The sequence below is a fragment of the Triturus cristatus genome, chromosome 7 (assembly GCF_964204655.1).
Source record: "Triturus cristatus chromosome 7, aTriCri1.1, whole genome shotgun sequence".
NCBI classification, from domain to species: domain Eukaryota; kingdom Metazoa; phylum Chordata; class Amphibia; order Caudata; family Salamandridae; genus Triturus; species Triturus cristatus.
The window spans coordinates 666,092,471-666,112,624 of NC_140590.1; the positions used below are offsets into that span (position 1 = coordinate 666,092,471).

The 20,154-nt window shown below is 46.2% G+C and overlaps 1 protein-coding gene across 2 annotated transcripts in view; it reads right to left on the reverse strand.

The window, feature by feature from the left end:
- LOC146810319 (ATP-binding cassette sub-family A member 9-like) overlaps nt 1-20,154 on the reverse strand; it is a 1,478,308-nt gene that overhangs the window by 860,818 nt on the left and 597,336 nt on the right. For both annotated transcript variants that reach the window (XM_085617315.1, XM_085617314.1), the window contains one exon: nt 7,714-7,880. In XM_085617315.1, the coding sequence (XP_085473441.1) occupies nt 7,714-7,880 (167 nt within the window). The remainder of the gene's footprint in view (nt 1-7,713; nt 7,881-20,154) is intronic.

Genomic DNA, 20,154 nt, shown 5'->3' on the forward strand with positions numbered 1-20,154 from the left:
TCACCTTTCACATTTGTACGGTAAATCGTACGAGGACGTGTCGGACACATTTTCCGACCCGAGGACGTGTGGGGAATGATTCCCAATGCGGTTCGTATGGACTTTTTACCATGCGAATCGTGATTGCCAGTTCGTACGGCACTTGTACGATTCGTACGGTAAAAAGACCGGATACGAGTCGCACGGGGAAATTTTTTACCGGATCGTAATCGGCACCATAGTCTGTTGTAAAGTTTTGTTTGAAATATCATTTGTTGAGGGATCAAACAAGCCCGAAAAAAGCATCAATTTCCTGGACCTGGTAGTGTCTTGTAGCCCAATCTAATTTCAAATCAATTTTGTTTTTCCAATATACAGAATCCTACATTGAAAATTTTGAAATAAAAGAATCTGAATAAATTAATTTCATTTGTGTCAGCTGTTTTTCAGTGCTGGAGAAGGAGTAGGCTTATAATAAAATGAAACAGGGTCGGGGGTGACATGACTAGTAAATTAAGAAAACTTTTTGAAATACTGTTAGGGACTCCCCACAGGTGGTGTCAGGCAGTGTTCCCACAAAACATGGTGTACTAGGTCTTTGTAAGTAAGGATGAAAATAATGATGATAGTAAAACATTTCACCACAGTTTGCAGAAACTAAGCACAAGTACTCATTTTCGAATACCGTATAGAATTCTAATTCAGATAACATGTTTGATACAGTCAGTGCATCCCGGTCATCAGATATTGAACATGGGGTTATTTTATCGTCCATAGCAATTTTAAAAACAGATTGAATTTGTAAAGTTTCTGTGGGACCAAAAATGTCAAATGGGTTCTAAACCCTAACAATACCATCATGGACACGAAATGCAGTAATGTTCACAAGGAACAAGTCTCTTTGGACCTTATGTGAGGAAAAATGGGGTGTAAGTACTTCAGCTAACAGTTCTGGAGAATAAAATTCTGGGAGATAGTCTCCATTTACCAGAAAAAAATACTATAACCAATCCAATCCAGATGAAGAGGAAAACCAAAGAAAGGAAAATCCAAAGGAATTACCATGGAAGAGCTAGATAAATCTGTTTAAGTAAAGAAAACAGTGCATGTGCACCATGCAAAGAAGTGCATGAAGAATCTGAAGAAAAATCATCTGTGTCGGCAAAAACAGAAACCTCATTGGGCAAAGGATAGCATGTTAGTAACTCCAAAGGTTGTTGATAATATATAATGTCATTGTTTGGTGCCGTAGTAGAAACAGGCACAGGCCAGCTGCACAACCATTCCATTTTGTGTCACAAATTGTGACATTTTGCGACTCCTAAAATGGAATGTACATCTTGCAATTCCCAATGGGATCGCAAATGACCTGCCTCAATAATATTCATGAGGCAGGTCGCAATTTGCGACTCTATTGGGAAAGGCCAGCACTCACAAGGATGGTGGCCTGCTGGGGTCAGCAGACCACCATGTCTGTGACTGCTTTTTCAATAAACAGTTTTTAAAAAATGTAGCCTGTTTTCCTCGAAAAAGGAAAACGGGTTGCATTTAAAAAAGAAAAATGAAACATTTCAGTTTCAGTTTTAAAGAGTAGGCAGTGGTCTGTGGGAGTGGCTCACCACCTACTTGAAGTAGGTGGCAAGCTGAGAGTGTTTTTGCAACCGCAATTGCGGTCACAAAACAATTGTACATAGAATGGTGACTTGCTATTAGGAAGGGATGCCTTTGGCACACCCCTTACTAATAGCGCGTCACAAACCCTATTTTGCAAGTCAGCAATAGCTGCTGACTCGCAAAATAGGGTTTGTACATTGCACAGACATATTTAGGGGTCGCACACAGGCCTGTTTCCCGTTTTTGACCCTTAGAAAAGGTCATACATTTGGCCCAGGCACAAGTGCATTTTCAGCATCAGAAGTCCACAGCCAGGGAATACTTAAATTAGGACTACTTAGTGCATGTAGAGGGATCTCTTGCAGGACACGGAGAGGAGATAAGGAACTACCCTGATACTCTTGTTTTTATGCTTGAAATTCACCATCTTTCATGACAGCCTCCACAGCAGCACATGCTGCTGTGTATTTTGACTTGGTGCCAACCATGGGCTGTACTGAACCATCAGTATAGATTATGAAATCATTCGAGTTTAGAGGCAAAATTTAATTCAACATGGGGAATTCTTGTTCATACTGAAGACATTTCTGTGTTCTGGGTGTAGGGTCAAAGGCATAGTCAATATTTGCAGATGTCAAGGAAGTGGCCCACTGGGTCCATCATTGTTGTAAGGCTTAAGTGTTAGTTTTGTGACAGCCACTGCGGCCATTGGAAATGTCCAATGTAGTTTTGTATTTTTTACGAACAATGTTGTTCATTAAAGCTGTTCCATGTGAATTTTTTATATCAAAAGTGTGTGTATGACTGTTTAAATGTCAATAGTATAAGACTATGCAATAGGAATTATCTGATATTGCTACAAGAAATAGAATACAGTGTAGCAAAGGACACCATGAGAAAGAGATGTCAACTTAAGGAGTTGAATCTAAAATGGAGAATACATGTGAGCCACGCTACAATGCCGCACTCTATACCACAAAACTCTATGACACAACAATGTGTGCAATGAGACAGTATGCCAAAACACTGTACACCACAACACTCAACCACACAACACTGTATGACACCTCACTATATGCCACTCAACTCTGCTGTACATCATTTAACATGGCACTTCACCTTATCACATGCCACTCCACCTTATCACACACCACTCCACTGTACGGCACTATACTCCACTTTACAACACCTCATGCCAGTGCACTCTGCTAGACGTCACTCCACTGCACAACTTGAAACTTGACACTCTATAGCATGCCACTCCATTCCACTCTATACCACTCCAATCTACTCTACGACATGCCATCCCACTGTAGGTCTCTCCATTCTACACCAATCCACTCTACACCACTCCACTGTGCACCTCTGTACTGTACACTATGACAGTATATGCCACAACACTGTACACTGTGACACTCTACCTCAAAACATTGTACACCATGACACTTTATGACATGACACAACACTGTACTACATAACACTCTAGGACACTCCACTCTACGGCACTCCACTCTATGCCACTCCACTCTAGCCCAGTCAGCGCCCTTCCACTCTATGACACTCTACTCCACACTATGTCACTCTAAAACACAGTATTCCACTCTGCACAACTCTCTCTATGCCACTCCATGCTACTTTATTCCACTCTGCTGTATGATACACTACTGCACTCTACTCTACAACTCCACTCTGTGCCACTTCACTCTAACACATTGTACAGCACACCACTGTTTTGCACAAAACACCACTTTACTCCACGAGATGCCACTCCACTCTACACCACTCCAAAACACTTTACTTCACTCTATGCCCCTTCACTCTACTCCATTATACAACACTGTACGACATGCCACTCGTCGACATGCCACTCACCTCTACTCTACAACACCCCACTCCCATCTACACCAATGCACTCTACAACACTCTACTCCACTCTGTGCTCCTACTCTCTACTCCACTCTACAACACTGTATGACACATTAGTCCAATCTACTCTTTGGCATGCCTGTCCTCTCTATGACATGCTACTCCACTGTACAACACACCCCTCAATACAACAGTCCACTCCCTTCCACTCTACATCACTCAACACCATTCCACTCTATGACACATCACTCCACTCTACAACATGGCACCACACTGTACGACATTCTACTGTATCACACTACGCTCTAAGACACTATATGAGACTTCACTGTAAGACACTCCATCCCATTCTACTCGATAACACACCACTCCATCTATGCCACTTCATTCTACTCTATGTCACTGTATTCTACTGCACTCTACACCCCTCCACTCTTCTCTATGCTACTCTATTACACAGTAGCCCACTGTACAACAGTCTAAGCACCTCTCTCGACACAACTCCACTCTACTATAAGATACACTACTCTACTCTACTACTCCAATCTACTCGACTCCACCCTACCCAACTCCACTGTTACCCACTGTAGAACACTCCACACTATGACACATTTCTCCACTGTACTCCACAAGATGACACTCCACTCTATCCCCCTCTACACTCTTTGACACTCCATGCCACCCCACTTGATGCCCCTTCACTCTAAGACACTCTACAAGATGCTATTCTATGATACACCACTCTGCTGCATGATATACCACTCCACTCTATGCCACTCAACCCTATCTTAAGATATGTACAACATGCCACTCCACTGTACATCACACTACTCCACGACACTCCACTCCAATCTACGACACACAATGCCACTCCACTGCAAAACCAGGCCCCAAGGAAGAAAGAAGTTGCTCTATGGTATAATTATCTTCTGACTGCAGCAGAAAGAAGGATGAATAAGCCTTACCGAGTCTGGGAGAACTACTTGCCGAGTGAAGAGCGGAAATAGTTATGGCAAGTATCTATAGACCTGCTTTACCCTGTGATTAAATCTGCCGCACTCAGAAGAAACCAATTTTTTACACTCCATAGGATATACTGGACCCCTCTTAAAATTTCCAAAATGAAGGGTGGAGGAGAAGGTAGATGCTGGAGGTGTGGATTCCAGAATGCTGATGACTTTCTTGCCCCAAGATACAAGAATTTTGAACTGATGTTTGTAAGACTATCTCCAGGGTCATGGGTGCTGATGTGGAGGTAAGCTCAACTCTCATCTTATTTTACCTATGTTGGGTGGGGTACGAGATAAGACTGGGCCACAATAGAAATCAGTGTTTTATCTGTTTTTGTTGGCAAGGAGAGAGATCTGTATGCTGTGGAGCCAGGAAACTCCTCCTAGTTGGAATGCCTGGTGGAATTCCTTCAAGTATTTCAGAGCTGTAGATCAGAGGGTAAATGTTTTTAGAGAGAGGCCTGATACCGGGTTGTTTTGGAATTGGTTGGCTAACCCTCTTTGAGATTATTTGAGGGTACCTTACAATAGATCAGAGTACAGGATAAGTTCCTATGATTAAAACCTCTGGGTCAGCTCAAGTTGAGTATAAACAGGCACTTCCCGTAAAGAAAATACCAGCTGAGACTAAGAACCACCAAAGTTATTTGCACCAGAAGTGGAACAGGTCGAGAGGCGGCAGTAGCTACGGAGGTCATATGAGGGGAAAAAAAACAATGCCACTCCACTCTATGGCACTTTACTCCACTCTACACTACACTACTACACTGAACTCTACTCCACTCTATGACATTCCACTCTACAACACTACACTGTACACACTCTCATCCACTGTACTCTACAACACCCAACTCTACAACACAAAATACCAATGAAATTCAATGAAAAAAATAAAGGTTTCAGAATAGTTATAGTTAGGAAACCTTTATTTCTATACAAACCCAACATTAGAAATTCTAAGGTTATAGTTACAACATACATGTATAACTTACTCTTTCTGTACAAACTCAACTTAAAGTACACAAACATTGGACATTCTTAGAAAATCAAAGCAGTGCAAATTATTCTTATTTAATAGAAAGCAACAAAGAAGGAGAAAGAAGCAAAACATTGGGAACACCCTGCTTCCTGGATTAACACTGGAAAATATCAAAGAGAGTACACCCACACCATTCTCAAAGGATCACAGTATCTTCCAAAATAATAGTGAGACCCTCAATGACTACTTTCCTACAGTGATATCTATTCTCCACCTAAGTACTAAAAGTCAGTTGCATCATCATAAAGTCTAACCTCCACCAGGAGGCAGTGTCTCTCATAAGAGACATGGTGGTATATTTGTTCATGAAGTGAATTCAAATTGTCTCCGATCCCTGGAAGTACTGTTTTAATCCATCATCATCAAAGAACTTCAAACCATCAAGTGTACAAAATACATGCATTCAGACAATCTCATTCGTAATAAAAATATTCATAATAAAATTCTATGTAAATAACATCATTAAAGTAATAATTTTAAAATAGAGACTCAAACAATTGAGATGCATACATTTCATTGGGTAACTTCACAGCCACGGAATCATGTAAACGTTCTTAAAAATGGGAAAAATTGGTAAAATGAGTAAGATGTAAAGTGTGCAAACAAATGGACCACATTTTCCTAAACGCAAGCTTCCCTTAGTATGCTTTAAACTCTAAGGTCATATTGCCGATCACTTACTAGTATACAAAACATGTAAACATCCTAATCAGCCTGGGTCACAATCTTCTGGCGCCTAATTCAGAAGTTTAATTTAAAAAAAAAGATTCTGTAAGCAATCCAATATTGTCTGATTGCTAAATTCAGGCATATTGGTTGTAATCACCTACTGCGAATTAGATTATATTTGCTGCAGAAAATTATAATTATCAATGGGGACCGGGACAAGATTAAAAAGTGTCAGTTGTGCTGAGGACATTGAATTTATCCTTCACATCCAGTGAGTGATCATAAAAAGGTTGACATGTTTCAGTCTATTTGCGCCCAAAGGTCATCGGCTTTCTTCAGGACCAGTAAATTATGAGATCCCTATGGTACCTGGTGGGACATTTTCTCCCAGGAACTCCGATGGGTACAATCAATCCATCGAATTGGGACATCTACTGCCTTTTATGGGGGAAGCTGGAAACCCAAAGGAATCACAGGAAGGAGGTCGGGATCACCATTAACGCTAAAGGGATTAGGGAGCAAAGGGGTCTGTGGCTTCATGGTGCCCTAAATTCAGCGTTGGTCATAAGATCGATAGGAAATCTGTCGCTATTTCTGATTTGGGAGCCCATACATCACGTAACATGTCCTTCCTGGCCTGGATATTCAGGCCTTGCATCGGGACCCGTTTAGAAATTAAACAATAATTCCAGGGGTCGGAGGCAGCCAGCCAAAGTGCAAGCTTCCAGGAAAGTGTTTCGCTCCCACTAGAACAAGATGGGCAACAGGAAAAAAAGACCTCTCGCCAATTAGCATGCTTTGATTTTTTGTGTTTGTGGTTCTGCTGCAATCTTGAGGGATTCTACAAGGACCAAATGTCAACATATCTATACAATTTTAACCTTAATTTCTCAAAAACTACTGAATCCAATCACAAAAACCATGCTGAGTAAAGATCTAGCTTTCTGCAACATTTTGTGTAATTTTGGTCACACTTTTTTTCTGTACCATTGTCTAATGCCCATGAAAAATGTATGCGGAAAAAGTGTTTTGGAGCTCTCTATATCTCACCCCCTCTTTGAGAGATCACCTGAAAACTTTCTAGGAAGGGGATGTAACTTTAGTTGGAAAGTTTGATGAAAAGTTGTCTAATGGTGCACAAAAAAACACTCTTCCTACAGAAACGCTGACTCAAGTGTGATAGATAGATAGATAGATATCTGTTTATGGTAAGGGATTCTAAAATTGTATAACCTGTTGAAAGCACATGCCATGTTGTCTCATGCCCCTTTACATCATATCACTCATAAGTGGCTTTGAATTTATTGTTTATGTACTCTGCTGTGAAACTAATACCACTTTAGGTCCACCTCAAAGCTCCTTTCATTACTTTTTTTAGTTACTTGTCATTCTGTGGCAATCAAATCTGGCAAAGATCATAGAAAGGACAGCATAAACAAGGACATTATCAGGTGAAATGGATTGAACACAATGCCTGTAATTTATTTCTTGGCCAGACTTCTGAACTCTGACGGACACCCCACCATTGTACCATACCTGTGTCGTTCTGGATAAGAAGATTTGTAAATCGCTTGTAAGGTTGCTCTCCAGGATGAAGCAGATAGAGTTCAGGAGTCAGTTCTCGCTTATAATGTTGAGCAATCATATAGGGACCAGAAAGCTGAACCAGCAGAGGAAGTATGAAAATGAGAAACAGCAACACTCTAACAATAAAAATAAGAAAAGCAGATTAATAACTAAGCTACAAGTCTGCAGTTGTCTCAAATAATTCTGAACAGGTGTCATTGCATTTCATAACAAGTAAAGTTTGGTATGGTACTATGCTTGCTGCAGATTTTTTAGTACAACCTGCAGATCACACGTTTGAGTCCTCCTGGGTTGACAGTTTTATTTCCAACAGGTCAAAAAAGGAAAACAGGGCCCGATTCACAGAACTAACTTAAGACAAAATCCTAAACTTACTACCATTTTGGTATTCACAGAAGGCACTTACTCATTTTGGTATTCACAGAAGGCACTTACTCATTTCGGTATTCACAGAAGTTAGAAGTCCTAACTTTAGGGCTCCTAAATGCCTTCTGTGAATACCGAAAGTCTTGAAGTTAGGATTCTTCTCAGCTTAGGAGTAGTAAAGTTAGGACTCCTAACTTTAGGACTCCTAAATGCCTTCTGTGAATACCGAAAGTCTTAAAGTTAGGATTTTTCTCAGTTTAGGAGTAGTAAAGTTGAGAGTCCTTTCAAACTCCATTCTCAAAATCAAATTATAAATTTAGTCTACAAAAATGATGTCCCATTGGAGTGGATAACAGATAATCTACAGTAGTTGCATAAATTATATTTAGGATATATTTATCTCAGGCAATATTTCTATACAAGATAGGCTGACATACAAATGGATTTCAAGTGTCCCTGCAAGGAAAGAACTGAACTTACTCTGTTGTGAGTAAGGTTCCTGTCCATCCATCTTTAAATTGCGTAAAACACCTTAGGCACTGGATTACCGTTCTTATCCAGGTTCTATTATTGGTGAAACTCACTTGGCTGGCGATTGTTTTCTGAAGACTTTGAGTTGATGGCACAGCTGAGCATATGTGTGAATAAGGTGTGGGTAAAAAAGAGCTCTATGTATCCCAGAGTCTACTATAAAAAGTATGGCAGTTTGAAGGGTGGCTTCTCCACTATGGTGGGGGAGCGTCGCCCCCACCCCCGCCAGCCTCAAAATTCGAAAGAAAAAAAACAATAATAAAATGTATTTATTATCGCTTATTTTTCTTCCATTGAATGAGGCTTGGGGGCGGGGCCATCACGGTGTAAGGCAGGAGGGAGAGAGATGAGCACTGTGATTCAGTGAGCATGACAGTTTGGCCAGCTGTTTCAGGCCAGCCAAAGCGTCATGCTCAGTGAAGCTCTCTCCAACCCCATCACATCACAGCTCTTCCACAACTATCCAGGAGTCAAGGAATCTTAATGAGGCCACTTATGTCGCAGATCTAGAACTCAGAGCGCTGGCTGATAGGGTCGCCCCAGGCTTCTGTACAGCTGTGTTTCTCACAGACTGACCTGATATCCAACCTTAGTGGGCAGATAAGATGGCTGCTAGCATAATAAAGCTACATACATCTATCCATTAGATTACTTTCATTATTTTGTGAATTTGCTAGTAGAATTCAGAGCCAAGAAATATCTGTATAGAAAAAAAGAAAAGGGGAGTGACAAAATGTAAATAAAATACAATAATTCAGTTAATCAACTAAGTAAACGTATTTGACAGTAACCTATTACAATCCCTGCCCCAGGGCAATGTTAAGGGTTTATTTATTTACTTTATTTGTATAGCACCTGAATCGACCCCCCAAGGGGTATCTCTGTGCTGCAGACATGGCTGCAGGGCTAGCTGAAGAGCAGGATCAAAATAGGATGGTCTTAAGGCGCTTTCTGAATTGAAGATGATCCGAACATAGTCTCAGGTTGATGGGGAGCTGATTCCAGTAAAGAGGGGCCAGGTGGGAAAATGCTTTACCACCCAACCTGGCTCTTCTGACTCGAGAGACCAAAAGAAGGGATTTGGTTCCCGAGCTGAGGGATCTGGAGGGCACATAGAGAGTGAATTTCTCTGTTAGGTAATAAGGGCTGATATTATGTAGGGCCTTATGCACAATGCCGCAGATTTTGAACTTAACCCGCTTACGAACTGGCAGCCAATGCAGCTGATGGAGGTGGGGGAGGGAGGCGGTTTTAGGAGGGCCATTCAAGACCAAGCATGCCGTGGTGTTCTGGACCACCTGCAATCTGCATAATGAGGACTCATTGGCTGAGATCAATAAGGCATTGCAGTATTCAGGAGGCTCAGTATAAGTGTATGCATCAGAGTTTTACAAGTAGAATCAGAGAGCAGGGGAAAGACGCGGCACAAGAGACCCAACGTTTGAAAACATGCGCCGGCAGTCTGCGCAGCATGCTCTTTCAAGGTGAGTGCCTGGTCCAAGCGTATGCCCAGGTTCTTGACAAGGGACTTGGGGGCGGGAGGAGTGCCGAGGTTCATTGGCCACCATTCGGGAGTCCACAGCAGAGGGGCCTCTCCGAAAAGCATGATCTCTGTTTTTCCAATGCTGAATTGGAGGAAGTTTCATCTCATCCAGTTTGAAATGGTACCATACCAGCGGAAAAAGCCGACTGAACAGAAGGAGTAAATTTGGTGAAAGGGAATAAAAGCTGCATGTTGTCGGCATATGATATGGGAATAAAACCACATGTCCTAAGGAGCTTGGCCAAGGAGGCAACATAGATATTGAACAAAGTAGGGCTCAGACAGGAGCCCTGTGGTACTCCCTTGGTCAGTTTTGTAGTTGCTGAGCGGTACGGGCCTAAGTTGATGGTTTGGGAGCGGAAGGAGAGAAAGCTCATCATCTGCTGGAGGGCAGAATCTCTGAGTCTAATCTCCTCCAGTCTCCAGAGCAAGATCTGATGAGAGACTGTGTCGAACGTGGCAGAGAGGTCTAACAGCAACAGAATCGTGGATAGGCCCCTGTCTAAGGTCATCCTGATGTTATCCGTGACCGCCAACAGGGCAGATTCTGTGCTGTATTTGGGCCTGAAGCCTGATTGAGAGGGGTCCAGACTGCCTGTACATTTGACATGGTTGGTGTGAGAAGTTGGCCTGGTATATGATGCTCACTAGTTAAAGTGATCACCTTGTACCATGCCAAGCAACCCTTATGGTGTGGTTGTAAGTCAACCTTTTCGGACTAGCTGCCCTAGTGGTAGCGTAGGCTAAGCAGTCTTTGAGGCTAAACTCGTGAAACGTGTTAAGCCAGCTGTTTTACCAAATGCAACCCCCTTTTATACCAATGAAAGGACACCACACAGATATATATTCAAAATATATATGTATTTATTTCTCAAAGTAACCCCTAGTCTCTTTATGAGCACAGGAGCACAAATCGTCAAACAAGATTATCACAGAATACACAGAAGTTGCACGTTATATGGATAGGCCCTGGTGGCCACTCAAACCATATACTAAAATAGTGGTATAAGTACCACGAACAGAAAAGGGAAAAGGCCTAGGGCCTCTAGAATCGCTGGGCCTACAAGGAGCTAACGTCAGTTAGTGACCAGGAGGTCCACGGGTGGCGTGTGCAGTGCAAATAGTCACACGCGTGCTCCCATAGGTTTCAATGGGTGCGTAAAAAGTACAAAGTTACTGCAAAGGAGATCTTCCGGGTTGACTAGGAACTTAAGATTTGGAACACAGGCACTAGAGATGTATTACCACACATGGGCACCGGAGTACCAGCTTTACCTCACCCACAGGAAGCGGGTGCATAGGCCTCAAAGTGCGTCGGGTTTCTTCTATCTGTTCCGTGGAGCTTGAAGACAAAGATGCTGCAGGCGGTCGGTCCGGGAGAGATGCAGTGGATCCAAGAGTGGATCGGAGATGTTGAAGACCTGTAAGCAGAGGGGACAGTGTTCACAGTCACTAGCCAGTGACCAGCGTGGCACCAGGTGGGTACCAGGCGATGTCGGGTGCAAACAGGTGATGAGGGGTAGCTTGTCTCCGCAGCCACGTGGTCCCTGAAGGTCGACGACGTCCAGGAGTCGGCTCACGAGCTGTCCCACGCAGGCTCTCGCTGTCGGCGGTGTCGGCGACTTGATCGAAGCAAACAAGCCTTGGCAGAAGCAATTGCAGGAGGATTCGGAAATCAGCTGTTGGTTCTGACCAGCAAGGTCCGAGGGATTGCTCCTTTGGAGGGGAGCAAGGGCCAGTCTGGAGCAACCAGACCAGCGGTGTTTGTCGTAGATTTCGTCACCAAGATGGCCACTAGCCAGCGGGCCAGCAACCGGTTAGGCGCGTCGAGTGGCAAAATGCAGAAGGGCCCCACGCAGATCGTGGAGATGCTGGAGGGCTCACCTTTGGTGCAGATGCTGCTCGGGGGTTGGGCTTCTCAGATCCCAAAGCACAACTTGGAGGGAGCCTCGGTTGTTGCACTTGTCAGCTTGTCGTAGTCGTTCCAAGATGGCTGGCTCCACGTGTCTCGGTGCCTCCACGGGTCTCCTCTTCTCAGGGACTGTGGATCGGGCGGTGAGAGGTCTGGAGGTCCAGGTCTTGTCAGTCTCTGGGCTCGGGCTCCGGCGGGAGGCGGCGGCAAAGCAGACGGTGATTCGCTGGATGGTGCTTGCGTTAGCAAGGTGGTCACTCCCTGACCACAGGGGAGATTTTCTTCAGTCTTCTGTGCAGCAGAATGTCGAAGTTCCCGTCTTCTTCTTAGTTTCAAGTTGATTCCAGGATGTCTGAAGTCTTAGGACACAGCTCCTACCTTTAAGCGCATTCTAGGGGCCGGACTACCTGCTAGGTCCCTCCCTATGGGTGGGACCAGGAAGGGGGGTGGTTACACCCCCAATCCTTTGTCCAGCTCGCCCCAGGCCCAGGACTGGTGTGCCCCAGGACCGGTTTGAACTGGCATATGCACCGAGGCTCCTTGTGAGCCACAGGCATGTCTGGTTTCTTTCAAGCCCTACCTGACCAATACACAAAATCCTGTCTGGGGTGGTGCACGCACCTCCCCTGGCAGGAAACCCTTTGTCCACACCTCCCAAGCTGGAAGGACTCCCAGCAGCAGGAGGGCAGACTTGTGTCTGTGGTGGCAGCATCCATTTTGTGGAGCTGAGGCTATGTCTGATTTTACCCGGGTTTCAGGCACTGTACATGTCGTGTCCCTCTAGAAGGGTGGAATGCTAACCCCGTCGCCAGAATTGGCGAGGGGTTAGTATTCCAATTTGTATGACACCTTACTCGACATGTTTTGATAAAGCCAAACCAAAGATAGCATTTAACCGCGAGGTTCATAATGCACTTAAGAGTATATGGTATGACGATATCTGGAAACAGTAGAAGGAAGTTGTTCCGACCACTGCAGACAGGCTCAGCTCATGCCAGAGCACCATCTCACATGGAACCACGCACTCTGCCTTCAGGATTGTTAAGGCCTGCCATAGGAGTGACTTATAGGTTACCAGGTGTCCCATTTAAGGTTAGGTATAGGTATACTACACCTAAGTAAGAGGTGATTACACCAACTTACCCCAGCTGAGGGATCAGCCAGTTGTGTCAAATTGTTAGGCCAAGCCTGGGGTGGCATAATACATGCTTCAGCCCTTGGCAGGCCTTGGGTACACCAATGCCCTGGGTACCTAGTGTACACTGGTACAGGGGCTGACAGGGTGATCCAACCAATTGGGTATGTACCTAGGGTACATGGAGTCCATTTTAAAGAGAGAACAGCCAGGTTGAGATCCTGAATAGCAGGATCTCAGGCCAACTAAGTCGAAAAACCAGCTAGACACTAGGCAAAAATTTGGGGGTAACCATAGTCAGATATCCACCTTCCTACACAACCCCCCCCCAAACGAAGGGAGATAAGGCTGACCTCGACCAGGTAAGCCTATATTGCCCAAGTGGCCATATAAGGAGGAACCAGCACTGGCATGGTTACCCCCTGTCTCATGGTCCACTAAGCAATCCCTCACCCTAAGGGTATCAGAGGGTCTCCACCATAGGGAATCTCTACCTTTGGTGTGTCTTGGCAAAGTAAAAGGCTGGTGTTGAGATGGAGTACTGAAGTGAGTGTCCTCAAAGTGAGGCCTCAGCTTCCTCCAATCATCCTCCACCATGGATGCCTTTCTTTCCTTAACTGAGTTGCACTGTGCTCTCAGGGTCAGCCTCTGGCTACCTAAAGCTGGAGGCTGGGTCCCTTTTGTGGGCTTACTGGAGGGACAGGTCAGGTCTGGGGCCCTAAGGTCCCATGTTTGCCTGTACCCAGCAGAATCCCTCTGGGGGAGGTCCCTAACTACCTGTAAAGGAGATCCCTCAGGGATGTTTTTACCCATCACCTGACTAGGGCTACTAGCCAGGCAATCCTCATTCTTTTGATGGGGGGGTTCTTGTGGACAGGGGCCCTCTTGGGGTCCACTGGCCTCCCTGACCTCTGCAGCCCTGGGCTGACTGAGGCAGGGTATAGAGAGGCAGGCTACCTGCACCAGACTGGGTCCCACCTTGGAAGGGGCCACTGACATCAGAGGCTCTGCAAGGCCAGGCCTGGCTACCTCTGGGGCAGTTCCTTCACAAGGGGTGAGGTCAGCTCCCTGAGGAGGCTGACTTTTTCCTAATGTCTGGGGAGAGGGAGACTTTTCTTCCTCCCCACTACTCTCTGTTTGTGTGGAGTGATCCATAGTTTCAGGCTTCACTACACCTATGTCAGTCTGAGTATAGGCGGAGACCATTACAGCCTTGCCAACCTTTTCAGGGGGGCACTCAGTTTGTGTTTGAGCTGTGACTGTCACAACTCTGCCAGTCTCTACAGGGAAGTCTGTCTGTGCCTGGGCTGTGGCTACCACTGCCCTTCCAACCTTTCCAGGGAGGAAATCTATTTGGACAGGGGTTGTGAATGGCACAACCCCACTACCCTTTTGTGAAAGGCCTACCATCTTAGAATGGGTGTCTTGTTCAACTCCAGCCCAAGCTGAGAGTTCTAAGTCATTCCCCAGTAAGCAGTCTACAGGCAAGGTTGGGGACACTGCCACCCTTTTAGGGCCAGTGACACCTCCCCAGCTGAGACATACCTCTGCCATGGGATGACTGTTCTGTTTGCCATCAATGTTGGTCACCTGGTAGGAGAAACCAGGCAAAAGCTGCTCAGAGGGAACTAGCCAATGGGCCACCATTGTGATGCTAGCTCCAGTGTCTCTGTAGGCCTCAGCTTTTGTACCATTGTCTGTACCTACCCAAAGTGTTGGGACAGGCAGTGAAGTTGGCAAACCCCATGCCACCATCACAGACAAGAGTATCTGCTGCAGGGGAATTGGCTAAGCCAGGGTCCCCCTGTGTTCCCCAAGTAAACCCACCCAAATTTTTGGGGGCACTCCCACCACCTGGGGGATTACTGCTGACAGTAATAGGTGGTGTGACAGGAGTAATTGGAGGAACAGTTTTGTTTGTAGCCCTTGGGCAACTGCTGTCAGTTTTCCAATGCCCAGGAGTTTTACACTCATGGCAGTAAGGCTTTTTACCTGTGGTAGAGGAGGGAGCTTGGGACCCACCACCCTGTGTGGAGTTTTGGGGCCCTGAGGAAGATTTCTCTTTTGCCTTATCCCCTCCCTTCTCTTGAGGTTTGGTGGTATCTTTCTTTTGGTCACCACCCTGATTCTTAGGCCTGATCCTGGTCCTGACCCATTTATCTGCCCTCTTTCCCAATTCTTGGGGAGAGGTCAAATCTGAGTCTACCAGGTGTTGATGGAGGAGCTGGTTTTGACAGTTACTTAAAATCTGTTCTCTCATCATCAAATTGTACAATCCTGTATAATCAGATACCTTACTTCCCAGCAACCAACCCTCCAAAGCCTTAGTGGCACATTCAACATATTCAGACCAGTCCTGAGTCTGTGTCTTTTGGGTGTCTCTGAACATTAACCTGTACTGTTCAGTGGTTAAGCCTAACCCATCAACCAGAACACTCTTCAGGACTCTGTAGTTTCTGACATCCTCTTCTCTAACAGTGAGGAGTCTGTCTCTGCCTCTTCCTTCAAAGGAGAGCCAGAGGATTGCTGCCCACTGGTCTTCAGGAACCTGCTGTACTTTGCAGGCTCTCTCAAGAGCAGTTATCCATTTGTGGATGTCATCCCCACTTTTGTAGGGGGGCACAACCTTAGACAGGTTCCTATTATCAAAGACCCTATCTTTGTCCTTAGGGACAATGCTGCCACCAGTGGGTATAGACCCACTCTCTCTAGGTTGCCTAGCCTTCCTCAGTTTTTCTTCCATCAGGGCTACCTCTAGCTCCTGCTTCCTGATCCTCAGCTGGGCTTCCTGCATTCTGGCCTCATGTTCCCTCCTCTGAGGGGTGGTCATCCTCTTCCTGGTGTGACCTTGAGAGCCTCTAGAGCCATGAGAAGCATTGGAGTCACCTGAGCGATTCCTTTGCCTCCCAAGCCCTGTGTTAAGTCCACTGGGGAGATCCAATGGGGTAAACCCACTGTCAATCCCCAATAGCCTTAGTTTAGCTGGGCCAAGTATAACACTTGGCACTGGGCTAGTTCTCCCTTCATCCCCACTCACATCTGTATCCCCATCACTTTCTTACTCTGTGGTAGGCATCCCATCTAAGGGGTGACTATTGGAAGGGGGTACCTCTGTGGCATCTTCAGAAGGGGGGCCTCCTGTTCCTGTCCCTAAGGGGGCTAACTGGGAAGCTTTCTTGAGTTCTCTCTGATTCTCATCATTCTGTAAGAGTTCTCTGAGCTCAGCAGAGTTAGGGTTCTTGGGCTGTTTAAGGCCTCTAAGAGTTGCCAAATGCCTGAGCTCATTCTGATTAAGGGTAGCAAAGCTGGATGGTGCCCTCTGGGGGTCACTCTCAACAGAGATGGGTACAGTGGACCCCTCTGCCCCGGCCATTGCTCTTAAGTGTGGGTGGATGTGTTGCAATCTACCTACACTTGGGTTTACCTACTAAACCTATCTAGTAGTTGTAGTCAGGGTGTGCTACTCCCTTTGCTCTACAACAACTAAGTTCAGTAGAACTTATGTATATCTAATCTTGTTTTATATGTACCTACAGGTACCTATGTGATCTTTCAATTGGTAACCAAGAGATTACAATGGTAAAACACAGCAAGCTCAAATCCAACCGCTGCTCACCAATGTGAGAAGTTGGCCTGGTATATGATGCTCACTAGTTAAAGTGATCACCTTGTACCATGCCAAGCAACCCTTATGGTGTGGTTGTAAGTCAACCTTTTCGGACTAGCTGCCCTAGTGGTAGCGTAGGCTAAGCAGTCTTTGAGGCTAAACTCGTGAAACGTGTTAAGCCAGCTGTTTTACCAAATGCAACCCCCTTTTATACCAATGAAAGGACACCACACAGATATATATTCAAAATATATATGTATTTATTTCTCAAAGTAACCCCTAGTCTCTTTATGAGCACAGGAGCACAAATCGTCAAACAAGATTATCACAGAATACACAGAAGTTGCACGTTATATGGATAGGCCCTGGTGGCCACTCAAACCATATACTAAAATAGTGGTATAAGTACCACGAACAGAAAAGGGAAAAGGCCTAGGGCCTCTAGAATCGCTGGGCCTACAAGGAGCTAACGTCAGTTAGTGACCAGGAGGTCCACGGGTGGCGTGTGCAGTGCAAATAGTCACACGCGTGCTCCCATAGGTTTCAATGGGTGCGTAAAAAGTACAAAGTTACTGCAAAGGAGATCTTCCGGGTTGACTAGGAACTTAAGATTTGGAACACAGGCACTAGAGATGTATTACCACACATGGGCACCGGAGTACCAGCTTTACCTCACCCACAGGAAGCGGGTGCATAGGCCTCAAAGTGCGTCGGGTTTCTTCTATCTGTTCCGTGGAGCTTGAAGACAAAGATGCTGCAGGCGGTCGGTCCGGGAGAGATGCAGTGGATCCAAGAGTGGATCGGAGATGTTGAAGACCTGTAAGCAGAGGGGACAGTGTTCACAGTCACTAGCCAGTGACCAGCGTGGCACCAGGTGGGTACCAGGCGATGTCGGGTGCAAACAGGTGATGAGGGGTAGCTTGTCTCCGCAGCCACGTGGTCCCTGAAGGTCGACGACGTCCAGGAGTCGGCTCACGAGCTGTCCCACGCAGGCTCTCGCTGTCGGCGGTGTCGGCGACTTGATCGAAGCAAACAAGCCTTGGCAGAAGCAATTGCAGGAGGATTCGGAAATCAGCTGTTGGTTCTGACCAGCAAGGTTCGAGGGATTGCTCCTTTGGAGGGGAGCAAGGGCCAGTCTGGAGCAACCAGACCAGCGGTGTTTGTTGTAGATTTCGTCGCCAAGATGGCCACTAGCCAGCGGGCCAGCAACCGGTTAGGCGCGTCGAGTGGCAAAATGCAGAAGGGCCCCACGCAGATCGTGGAGATGCTGGAGGGCTCACCTTTGGTGCAGATGCTGCTCGGGGGTTGGGCTTCTCAGATCCCAAAGCACAACTTGGAGGGAGCCTCGGTTGTTGCACTTGTCAGCTTGTCGTAGTCGTTCCAAGATGGCTGGCTCCACGTGTCTCGGTGCCTCCACGGGTCTCCTCTTCTCAGGGACTGTGGATCGGGCGGTGAGAGGTCTGGAGGTCCAGGTCTTGTCAGTCTCTGGGCTCGGGCTCCGGCGGGAGGCGGCGGCAAAGCAGACGGTGATTCGCTGGATGGTGCTTGCGTTAGCAAGGTGGTCACTCCCTGACCACAGGGGAGATTTTCTTCAGTCTTCTGTGCAGCAGAATGTCGAAGTTCCCGTCTTCTTCTTAGTTTCAAGTTGATTCCAGGATGTCTGAAGTCTTAGGACACAGCTCCTACCTTTAAGCGGATTCTAGGGGCCGGACTACCTGCTAGGTCCCTCCCTATGGGTGGGACCAGGAAGGGGGGTGGTTACACCCCCAATCCTTTGTCCAGCTCGCCCCAGGCCCGGGACTGGTGTGCCCCAGGACCGGTTTGAACTGGCATATGCACCGAGGCTCCTTGTGAGCCACAGGCATGTCTGGTTTCTTTCAAGCCCTACCTGACCAATACACAAAATCCTGTCTGGGGTGGTGCACGCACCTCCCCTGGCAGGAAACCCTTTGTCCACACCTCCCAAGCTGGAAGGACTCCCAGCAGCAGGAGGGCAGACTTGTGTCTGTGGTGGCAGCATCCATTTTGTGGAGCTGAGGCTATGTCTGATTTTACCCGGGTTTCAGGCACTGTACATGTCGTGTCCCTCTAGAAGGGTGGAATGCTAACCCCGTCGCCAGAATTGGCGAGGGGTTAGTATTCCAATTTGTATGACACCTTACTCGACATGTTTTGATAAAGCCAAACCAAAGATAGCATTTAACCGCGAGGTTCATAATGCACTTAAGAGTATATGGTATGACGATATCTGGAAACAGTAGAAGGAAGTTGTTCCGACCACTGCAGACAGGCTCAGCTCATGCCAGAGCACCATCTCACATGGAACCACGCACTCTGCCTTCAGGATTGTTAAGGCCTGCCATAGGAGTGACTTATAGGTTACCAGGTGTCCCATTTAAGGTTAGGTATAGGTATACTACACCTAAGTAAGAGGTGATTACACCAACTTACCCCAGCTGAGGGATCAGCCAGTTGTGTCAAATTGTTAGGCCAAGCCTGGGGTGGCATAATACATGCTTCAGCCCTTGGCAGGCCTTGGGTACACCAATGCCCTGGGTACCTAGTGTACACTGGTACAGGGGCTGACAGGGTGATCCAACCAATTGGGTATGTACCTAGGGTACATGGAGTCCATTTTAAAGAGAGAACAGCCAGGCTGAGATCCTGAATAGCAGGATCTCAGGCCAACTAAGTCGAAAAACCAGCTAGACACTAGGCAAAAATTTGGGGGTAACCATAGTCAGATATCCACCTTCCTACAGTTGGACAGATGTTTATTAACACGTTTTTCAAGTAACTTGCTCAGGAGAGGGAGTAGCGAAATGGGCCGGAGATATCTGTCAAGGGGGCATTGGAGTTTTTCCAGATAGGTATCACCTGTGCCACCTTCCATTCAATGGGAAGATGGCCCTCTCTCAAAGAGAGGTTGAGCAGAGACCCTATGGATAAGGACAATTGATGGGACAAGGAGGCAGTAATTTTAGCCGGCATGATGTCAAGAGGAGAGCCGGACTTTACTGTACGAAGGAGTGCTTCAACGTCTTCCAAAGTCAGTGGGGGAAAACTCTCCAACAAGTATTAATGCATTCTGGCAGGTTGTGCGACATAGCGACCGGGGCCTGGCACCCTGATGAGATAATTTTGTCATATATAAGCTCAATTTTTTCAGAGAAATGCTGTGCTATATCATTACAAAAAGATTGGGAGGGGTCCTCTACGTTGTGGCAGGCCTTGGGATTAGTAAAAGACTTAAGAATTTGGTAGAGGGTTTTTGGGGCATACCCTGCCTGAGCAAG